This window comes from Mirounga leonina, unplaced genomic scaffold (assembly GCF_011800145.1).
Source record: "Mirounga leonina isolate KUSES-001 unplaced genomic scaffold, KU_Mleo_1.0 Mir_82, whole genome shotgun sequence".
NCBI lineage: Eukaryota > Metazoa > Chordata > Mammalia > Carnivora > Phocidae > Mirounga > Mirounga leonina.
The window spans coordinates 25,274,394-25,284,581 of NW_023270825.1; the positions used below are offsets into that span (position 1 = coordinate 25,274,394).

Sequence of the window (10,188 nt, forward strand, 5' to 3'; positions counted from 1 at the left end):
AACATTCAACCTCCTGCCAACTTTTTATTTCAAAATAATTCTCGATTTGCAAGGAGCTGCCCTCCCCAGCTGACGTGTGCACACGCAAAGTCTTAATATAACTGCAGACATACATGGGGTGATAGGTCAGTTCTGGGGCTGACTTAGGAGCAAACAATCGATGACATTTCTTTCTCAGATCTTATCCTACCCCATCACTGCCATGAACCCTAACACACACACACACACACACACACAGAGCCTAATCAGCAATAATTTCACTCCTGAATATTGCTGGAAAGATCACTAAGCCAAGCTAATCAATTGTCTCAGCCAGCCCCCAGCCCCCAGCAGATGCCTAGACTTTTCATTGCTATCATTTAACCCTTAGCAGCCTGAGTTTTTATCCACTGCCTTCCAAAAGAGGCAGAAATACTCTTCTGGGAAGAATCCTGTGCCTAAGATGATGTTCCTCTCTTGCCACCTTTCCAAAGCCTTGTCTGTGCTAATGGGAGCAGACACTCTGGAACACTTCAGAAGGAAGGTCTCCGTCTTCTGTGTGCCACATGGGACCAACGTGGCTATAGCAGGAAGAGAACGAGGGCCCCACTGAGTGTGAGCAGCCAGAAGAGGTAGGTAAGTACGGCCCAGAAAGGGCAGAGGACAGGGCATGACAAACGAGGGAAACAGTCACAGGAGAGATACCAGTTTAGCAATTCCACCTGACTTCGGCTTAGACAAAGCTTCTTTACAGACAGAATAAAATTCCTAGGAAGGTTTGTGCACATCTAAATAAAAGACACACCTCTTTTTTTTTTTTTTTTTTTGGTCTGGCCAGAGGGACATGAAAGCAGGGGGGACAGAGGGAAAGAGGGGCTGGGGCAAGGACCACGATCCATGGGTCACAGGCAAATGTAGTTACGGCGGTTGGACGTTCACAACTTCCAATCACTCCTCCCACAATGAAGGGATCAGAGGTGCCCCCTCGAGAGAAGCAACTCCATGCAACTCACTTTGCATGTGTTGATGGAACACACACTATGTGCCAGGCACTGTTCTAGGCACTGGGGAATTTCAAAGATGCATAGTGAGGAGGCAAAGGGGTTGCAGTGAGGATTGCAGGGTTTAGTAGTGGTACCCCCACTTCGAGGAGGGAGAGCAGAGAGGGGGGCAGTTAGAACAACATGGGCACTCTGTCAGTCTGGGTGGACCCGGGATTCACACTGGGGATCCCTGTTTCAATTAGGAAATACATGGCTTAGCAGTGGGGAAAGAAAAGGAGAAGGGCTCATTGCCTCACAGCATAGGAAGTCCCGACACAGAGAAACAGAGGAGTGTTGAGGGCACTGGGACCGGTGGCATCCATGAGAAGACATCTCTTCAGGACCCACTTGGCTCTGCGATTCACTTGTCAAGAGATCGTGTTGCGAGAGAGGAGGACAGAGCAGGAACCAGCTGCCCCGAGAACACAGTCCTGCTGGCTGCACAGCCAGGACCGGCCTGGCCTGCTCTGTGGTAGAACCCACACTGCCCTCTGCGAACGCAGGGTGGAGGGGGTGCAGGGGTGACCTGGGGACTTAAGCACAAAGCTGCCTGTCGGAAGGTGAGCCAGAGCCAAGAGAGCTGAGCAAACTCTGTTTCTTCTCACTTAGGACTGCTCTCCAAAGCCCGGTCCCCATCCTCTACTTTCCCACAGTTTGAAAAGCCCTAAGTTCTTGCGGCGCCTGGGTGGCTCAGTTGGTTAAGCGACTGCCTTCGGCTCAGGTCATGATCCTGGAGTCCCGGGATCGAGTCCCGCATTGGGCTCCCTGCTCAGCGGGGAGTCTGCTTCTCCCTCTGACCCTCCTCCCTCTCATGCTCTCTGTCTCTCATTCTCTCTCTCTCAAATAAATAGATAAATAAATAAATCTAAAATAAATAAATAAATAAATAAAAATAAAAGCCTAAGTTCTTTTCAGATTGGGGGTGGTAGGGGTGGGGGTTCCTGATAGGCCTTGATCCCCTGTCCCCTAATGGGATAGTTCATTGGCGGATGAGGCTGGAAGTCTTGCTGACCCAGGATTCTGCTCGCCAACATTCAGGAAAATAGCCTGTTACAAACTGAATGTTTGCATTCCCTCAAAATTCCCATGTTGAAGCTCTGATGTCTAATGTGATGGTATTAGGAGGTAATTAGGTTTAGATGAGGTCATGAGGGTGGAGCCCCCATGATGGGATTCATGTACTAAGAAGAGGAAGAGACCAGCGCTCTTGTAGTCTCCTCCATTTGAAGATGAATGAGAAATGCAGCCATTGGCACATAATGAGGGTCCTCCCTGAACCTGACAGTGCCAGCACCTTGATCTTGGACTTCCAGGCTCCAGAACTGTGAGAAATACACTTCTGTCGTTTAAGCCCCCTGGCTATGGTACTTTGTCATAGAACCCAAGCTGATGAAGACATGGCTCCTTAGTGGGAGGTGTGGAAGCCTGTCTTTAGTGGTCTGACAACCCTGTGAGGTCAGCTCTGTAATTATGCCCAGTTAGCAGATGGGAAAACTAAGGCCTAAAGGGATTAATTAACTCAAGTCCTGGAGCTGAGAAGAGGTGGTGCCAAGGTTCAAAGCCTGGTTGCCTGCTCAAAGTGTGTGCTCTTGACCACAGCTCGGTGCCATGCACGAGAGGCACGTGGTAGGGAAGGGGCAGGAACCATCAGTGAGGAGCTGCACTACAAAAGGGAATGGAACATTGTCCCTGCCTTTGGGGAGTGTCTGGTCCAACGACAGAGACCGGAGACCCACAAGAATCACACCCTAGGGACGAATGCAGTACTGGAGGGAGATCTGTGGGGGGCTCTGAGAAGATGGGGATGCCAACCACATAAGGAAGGCTTCAGAGCAAAGTTGATGTAGTAGATGTGCTATAAATGCCATCTTTTTTTTTTTTTTAAGATTTTATTTATTTATTTAGCAGAGAGAGAGAGCAGGAGTACAAGCAGGTGGAATGGCAGGCAGAGGGGGAGGGAGAAGCAGGCTTCCCGCTGAGCAGGGAGCCTGATGTGGGGCTCGATCCCAGAGCCCTGGGATCATGACCTGAGTTGAAGGCAGATGCTTAACGACTGAGCCACCCAGGCGTCCCTATAAATGCCATCTTAACACAAGGAAAGGCAAGTGCAAGAGGACTCACAGGCCACTGAACATGAAGCATTACGAGAAAGAAGAGTGCCCAGGGAAAAGGGGAAAACAAAAAGCCAGAGGTCTCCACTGATAGAAAGTTGGCTGTCTGGAGACTGCTGATCTCAAGAAGCAGGAAAATTGGCCCAAGTGAAAGGACTAGAAACTGCTCCCTTGGTTGGTGGCAGAAAAGAAAGGCAAGGGTCCACAGAGCATTCAGAATCCTCCTGTATGAGGGATTCCTGCCTTTGCTTCCCAAGTAGGAGACCACACTCCAGGAGAGCCAGGGCCCATTCGGGCAGCCATCTGGCTCTGACTTTCCCCTCTCCTCCACTGTACCCCAGAGAACGAGGGTAGAGAGCGGCCAGAATGTGTGTGGAGGACTTAGACTCCTGACCTCAGCTTTGCCTTGACATTGTTCGACCTTGGCCAGGTTGCTCCTTGCCTCCTCTGGCTGAAGATCAGGGAGCCCTCGACCTGCTTTCTCCTGGGCACAGTGAACCAGATGGGCGTTGAGGTCCTCGTGCAGAGAGCAGGGCAGGGGGACCAGGGACTTGGACCCCATCACACAGCAAAGGGGAGAAGAGGGGTTGGTGGAGCTGTGAATTTGCTCCAGAAGGGGAGACAGCCCACAGCATTTCAGCCACAGGCCCGAAGTGGGGGAGAGGATTCCACCAGGCAGCAGGGGAACTCTCCAGTTGCTGGAAAATTGAGCCATACTCCTGTCTCCATGTTCTCACCTCCGGACTTGAGGAGGAGAATTGATTTGGGGCGCTGCAGGCACACATCCCCTCCAGACCCTGGTGAACGGAGGATCCACGTCCGCTGTGCTGCTAGGGACTTTTTTTTCTGAACACATCAGCTGACTCTGGCTTCAGAGCTCCTGCCACAGTTTCCATTCCCGCTTTGTGGACTGACTCCCTGCTCTCTCTCCTCATCTTCCACTCTGCTGAAGTTGTACAGCAGCCTGAAAATGCTGATGGCTTAACTGGTTTAATTTTTTTCCCCAGCAGCCCTGAGGGGTTTTAACTCTTTCCTCCTGCAGAAACCTTGCTTTTGGAGTTGAATGTTTAAACTCTCACTGGGAGACTCATAAATATTCGGAGTCACTCTCTCCCTCTCTGTTTGATTAGGAAATGAGCCTTTAACTCAATGTAATCCCCAAGCCATTAACAAAAAAGCCCTCAACAGCTCCACTATTAGAATTTCACTCTTAACCCGCTGAGGATTGAATTAGATTAACATAACTACCCACAATCTGAGTTTATTTTCTGTGCCAGATAGAAATGTGTTTTTCAGGGATGGCGAGAAGGGGGAGGAAAGGGAGCAGGGAGGGAGGGAGAGAGAGAGAGAGAACAAGCAGGAGGGTAATGAAATGTAAAAATAGAGATAAGAAAAAGATGGACAGATACACTGTAGAAATGAAGGGATGGTGAGAAAGAGCGGTGCGTGGTCTTTGGCTTAAAAATCCTGCCAGCAGCCATCTTTTACTTACGGGATATTTGGAGAGGCCTCAGCTATGTGAAATTGTTTGAATTAGGGGAGCGCTTTCCAGGTATTTGCGATTCCTTCTTCCTGGAGATTGATGGTCCTGCACCTGAGCCTGCTGTATTCCAAAGCACCTGCTCATTGGCCCCACTGTCCCCAGTTTGGGAGAGGAGGTCGGGCTGGGTTTCTATGTGCTCAAGGCGGGGGAGGGGACACATAAAACAACAGTGCGTGCACAAAGGCGACTGCGCGTTTACATCCAGAGAAATAAAACAACGACAAAGATGGAATGGGTTAGATTTTGCAGACATGAAGTCACAGACAGCCCCGTGACCAATTGCATTTAAGAAATCAGTGTGGAAAAATGAGTTTGACGGGAGCTCCGTCCACATAAAATTAATCGTTATTGAAGCAGAAACTAAGTAATCAGAGGCTGCCTTAGGCAAATGCACTGAAGTTTTACCCAACTGCATCTCCAGAACTAAGCCCAAAGGGAAAAGCCATATCCTGAACTTGAGGGTGAAAGCTAGGCCCTCCATCACACTGCCAAACAAAGCCTCCATCCCCCCTAAAGGCATCCACAAGTAGCCAAAGGAAGGAGTGGTTCTTGCCTAAATGTTCCAACAAACATTCTCCTCTCCACCGCTCCTGCTAATGAGAACAGAGCACTTGTTCAGAAATGCAGGACTCTCCTACTGCATGTAATCCTGGGCCAGCAGGGTCGGGCTGCACGTTGAGGAGGGAGGGAATGGTTTGCTCTTGCATTAAAAGATTAAAAAATGTCACACTTTCTCTAAAAAGCCTTTGCGATCTGAGAGTCCTCGGCTAGAAGTTCAGTTGTGCAAACAGCTGACTGCTGTGATTTCTGAATGCAAGGTCTCAATCGCTTGATTTACTTGAAGCCTTAATTAACAATCACCCGCCAAATCTCACTTCGGCATTATTGTGGGGAACCTCAGCAGGATATGTTTATCAAAATGGAGGCCTTGGAATACAGAAAAGTCATCATGCTACACGTAGAGTATGTTCAACTCCTGTTTATTTTTTTCTTGATACCTGGGCTTTACCTTCCACACTAAGCTTTAAATAGTGACAAGCCCCCTCCCCCCATCTTAAGCCAAACTCCTTATTCTCAATTTTCCCACCAGTACATGTGGTCTTACTACCTGAACACGTGACGTTGTCCTTCTAAATTTCTGATTCCTTCCTGATCCCCATTTCCCCCTTCAAAATAATAAATGAATGGATTACAGACAGTAATAACCCTAAATAAAACACAGAGGAGAGTAAAGAACCAAAAGAAGAAGTTTCCAAAAGGTCCGAAGTAAAACGAGATCAAATTGGCTCTCCAAACATATGTGTGTTCATATTATTTAACTTTCACCAAGTTAAATTTGTTTTGTTTTTAATCAAAAATAATCCAGACCCATCTGTCTTGTTTAATCTTTTAAAGTGTTGGAAAGATTATTTTTGCTGTTGTTGTTGGGGTATTGTTCTCCCAAACAAATCGAGAAGTAGTCCTTAGCAATATAGTATATAGGTAACCACTATATTAATAAGTAGAAACCCAGGCATTATCAGACCACTCATTTTAAAGGTTGAATATCATATACATTAAACGTCATCACATTTTTTGCCCCCAATTTACGGCTACTATTCCTTTGTAAACAATATATAGCAAACCTCCCCACGTGCAGGATTTTTAGGTAATACTCTGCATTATCCAAAAGCTAAAGTCCCAAATCTTCCACAGGAAGCTTGTGGTGTGTGGGCCCTGGGGACACCCGACAGCCTCTGGGGACTGTCACCTCTGGGAGCCACTGGTGTGCTCAGAGAGCTTGCACCCCGATTGCCTGAAACCAGCAGCGCTTTGGCAAGCATCATATTAAGTTTCTCCCTTTCAGGGAAGGATGCGGAGCACCCCGCACCAGCAGCCCGCCACGCACCTGGCTTCAGTCTTTTCGCAGACGCTTCCTCCCCGCCCCCACGAAGTTCCCCTTTCAGGATCAAGAAAATACACCAAATGTGTGAGCCAACAAAAGCCTGTAAGGCAAGACAAATCATGAGCTCTCCTCTGGACTCCTCCAAGCAAACTCACTCCGTGGAGCAAAAAAGAAAAAAAAGAAAGAAGAAAGAAAGAAAGGTAAAAGTCCTTTTCCTTGGAGGTGCTCTAGAAAAGCTGGTCACTGGGACTGCTCTGAGTCCCCCTGAACCTGCCGGGAGCCCCCCATCATCACCTGCCCTGGGTGACCTGGGTTTTCCCTCCGTAACCTTCCCGGCTCACCCAACAGCCTGGAGCTGCCAGCAAATAAAAGTTTTCACGCCGGGAGACATAACCACCCCGCGGAGCCGCATGTAAACTTTCCCTTGCCCTTCTGATTTACTTACTTTTTCTCGGCGAAAACAAATAAAAATAAAAGGGCACCTAGGGATTCCGAATGCGTTTGGGTAGCAGTCCCACCCAGCCATTGCCAGTCCCTCTGACCTTCCCGTGACAGTCCGAGAAAGGCAACAGTTCCCGCCCCACCCCCTCCAGCCACGCAGAGATGCTTTCCAGCGCCGAAAACCAGAATGAAAGAACAGGCACGGGGAGATATTTTTATCCATAAAAAGAGAGGGAGAGGGAGAGGGAGAAGGAGCGAGAGAAGGGGGCTGTGTAGGGAAAAGGACAGGACGGTGCGGGGCAGCGCTGGGGCGGAGAGAAGGGAGAAGTTGCGGTACTTACATGCTTGGGGCCGGCCGAGGACAGGGGCTGGCGGGGGACAGGCTGCCCCTCAGGTGTTTCCACTTGCTGATGACTCGGTGCTCAGCTCCTCCGGCACCAGCTGACAGTCCCCTGTCTGTGTCTCTTTGTGACTAAGGACACAGTACTCCCAACCTATAAATAGATCCCGACTCCGTGATTGATATAACAGGCAGCTGACAAAAAAAAAAAAAAAAAAAAAAAAAAATCCCACAACCATAACCAGGTCTTAAACAAAACAGCAAAAAGCTCTGGGCGTTCAGCTCCGCCGAGCCCCATGCAGACTCCGCAGCCACTGAAGGGCACAGGAAAGCGGGGAAGGAAAATATACAGTAAAAGGGAGGCGGAAATGGGGGAGGACACCCAACGGGGAAAGTGTGAAAGTTACTTCTCTGGGGGGTGGAGCAGTCCTTTGGGGTCCCGGGGAGCTGAGGGATGATGGACGGCAGGGAGAGCAAGGAGGGGAGCCGGGTGGCACACGGGGAAGGAGAGGCCCCATCCTGAGCCCGAGGCCCTGTCAGGGCCCGAGTCAAAGTCCTGACTTGGGAGCTTTCGTCAGTGCAAGTGCTTTCCATGAAAGTTTCCTTCCTGCGGCCAGATCAGGAGGAAGGGAGGGAACAGATAGAGTTTTCCTAGCTCAGGGGCCAGACTGGCTTCTTGGGGGACCTGCAGTAGGCCCCCGGGGGGTGAGGGACGATGTGCAGGTGAGGGGCTGGGACAGAGTCAGGAGTCGCTTGTGCCTGGTGGGCAGGGCCCAGTGGGCCAAGTTGCAGCACATAATGGGTTTTTAAAAGGCCAAGGAACGACATTCCTGACAGAAGAACTGCCCAAGGTTGAAAGGCCTTGGGGGGCATTGGTGTCTGCTTTTTCCAGAAAGATTTCCTAGGAGAACACATTGAAAAAAGTTTCTCCTTGGGGAAATGAGCCCCAGTCTTTGAAATACGGAAGGGTCTCTTAAGAAACAAAGTTCTGTCAGAGTCCTGTAAAGGTGGGGTGGCCTCTCAGGGGCAGGCCAGCCCACCTCTGGGAGCCGGGGCCACGGGGCAAAGTTTCTAGAAGACAGAGTCATGGTGACAGAAGTGGGGCCTGTCCAACAATGAACCAGGTGAGCTCCCGATCACCCGACGGACTTCCATCCTGCCACGTGTAGACCCACTAGCTTTGGTCACACGAGGGTCATCTGTCTGGATGATCTGCTTACTCGGGCACACTGATGTAGGTGAAATCTCAGGTGAGGTTCCCCCTTCTAGAGGGGTCATGGGACAAGCCCTTTGCTGGTGTGGTGAGGAATAGACATTTCCTGATCCCCATTTTTTGGAAAATAAAGTTGAATTTCCTCTTAATGTCAGATCTGATCCTTGATCCTCTCCAAGTTAACAGAAACTGAGGACGGGCAGTAGCCAAGCTGTTGAAGTCAAAGCCTATTTAATACGTAGGACCTCAAACATGCCCATGAGGGGCCTGCCATTGGAAGACAAGATCCAAGGGAAAAGACCATGTGTTTGTCTTATTCACCGTTATTCCCCAAGGGCTGCCATGGTGCCTGACACATAGTAAGACCTTCCTGAGTACGAACTGACTGACTTATTGAATGACTGACTGACTGACTGAATGAATGAATGAATGAATGAATGAGTGCATGAATGTGTGATGCCTAAGACACCCACTTGAGTACTTTGGACTAGGACACTCACTCCTAGCATGTCTGTTTTATGACGGTTTCCCTAGGAAGGTAGAGAACTGGGGCTGGGGCTTCGGGTTCCGGAGGAGTCCCAGGCCATGACTGGGGTGGCAACTGCTTCAGTGCACAGTCACCACCAGGCTCCTTGTTAGGGGAAAACCTTTCACTTCTGAGGTGAACTGGGGACTTCCCTCCATTATTTGCTTTCTCCTCAAATTCTCCAGCTGACCCTCCCTGACTTCTGGCAGAAACCACACATGGCTGTGGCCTCTCCTAGAGGCGCGGCGTCTAGTCTGCCGCGAGCCGTCAGCGAATGGGTTGAATCAAGCCACTTCTCCTGGAAGGCACCCTCCTTAGAAAGCGAGGTGGAGCCTCAGTGTTGACTGTTTCCCTCCAGGCCGATCTCTGAATTACTGCAGGGGTTCAGTCACAATTCTTTCAACTGAACGAAGCCTTGGTGTCTGCTCCCTGGAAGTGGCCCTGGGAGTCTGCGGGGGACTAGCTGATAGCCAGTGCGCATCCCTCGGATCACACAGGCCTCCCTTGAAATGCTGGTCATCATCTTGGGAGAACACAGCCCTTTGTTTTCAGGAGCTTCCAGGGCCAGACCCCCTGGGCCACTGGGAGCACGGGGGTACATAGGCACATTTCCCTGGCAGTTAAAGCACAGACTTCGGACCGGGACTCCCTGGGTTGGAATCCTGCCCCTTCCACTGATTATTAGGAAACCAGTAAAATCCCTTCACTTCTCTATGCTGCACTTTGCCCAGTTACAATGTGGAGATTCTAAGGGTCTACCTCCTAAGATTGTCAGGAGGATAAAATGACTCCATTTTGTAAAGCAATGCTCAGAACAGTGCCTGGCACTGGAGAGTTCTAATAAATGCTCCAGGTAGCATCACCAGCCCCCGTGCGTGCCCCTACACTCATTCCGAGGTGTGCCACCCCCTCCCCCACCACCGCCCACCTTAGCCACATTACTGGAGCTTGCTTTGGTTCTTCCCCCAAAGCTAGAGCCTCCTGGCCTTAAGATTCGATGACTCTTTGTGAGCACCCACTCTGGGCCAGGCGCTTCACACGGTTTCCTAGTTACAGCAGTACCGTCCACCCATGGGGAGGATTCTCATTCCTCTGTGTTAGTTTGCT

At 50.1% G+C, this 10,188-nt stretch overlaps 1 protein-coding gene across 2 annotated transcripts in view; it reads right to left on the reverse strand.

The window, feature by feature from the left end:
* The window catches only part of ESRRB (estrogen related receptor beta), a 167,730-nt gene extending 160,275 nt beyond the window's left edge, over positions 1-7,455 (reverse strand). For both annotated transcript variants that reach the window (XM_034992486.1, XM_034992485.1), the window contains exon 1: positions 7,344-7,455. In XM_034992486.1, coding sequence (XP_034848377.1) covers positions 7,344-7,345 — 2 coding nt within the window. In that variant the 5' untranslated portion in view covers positions 7,346-7,455. The remainder of the gene's footprint in view (positions 1-7,343) is intronic.
* Positions 7,456-10,188: the final 2,733 nt, after the last annotated feature.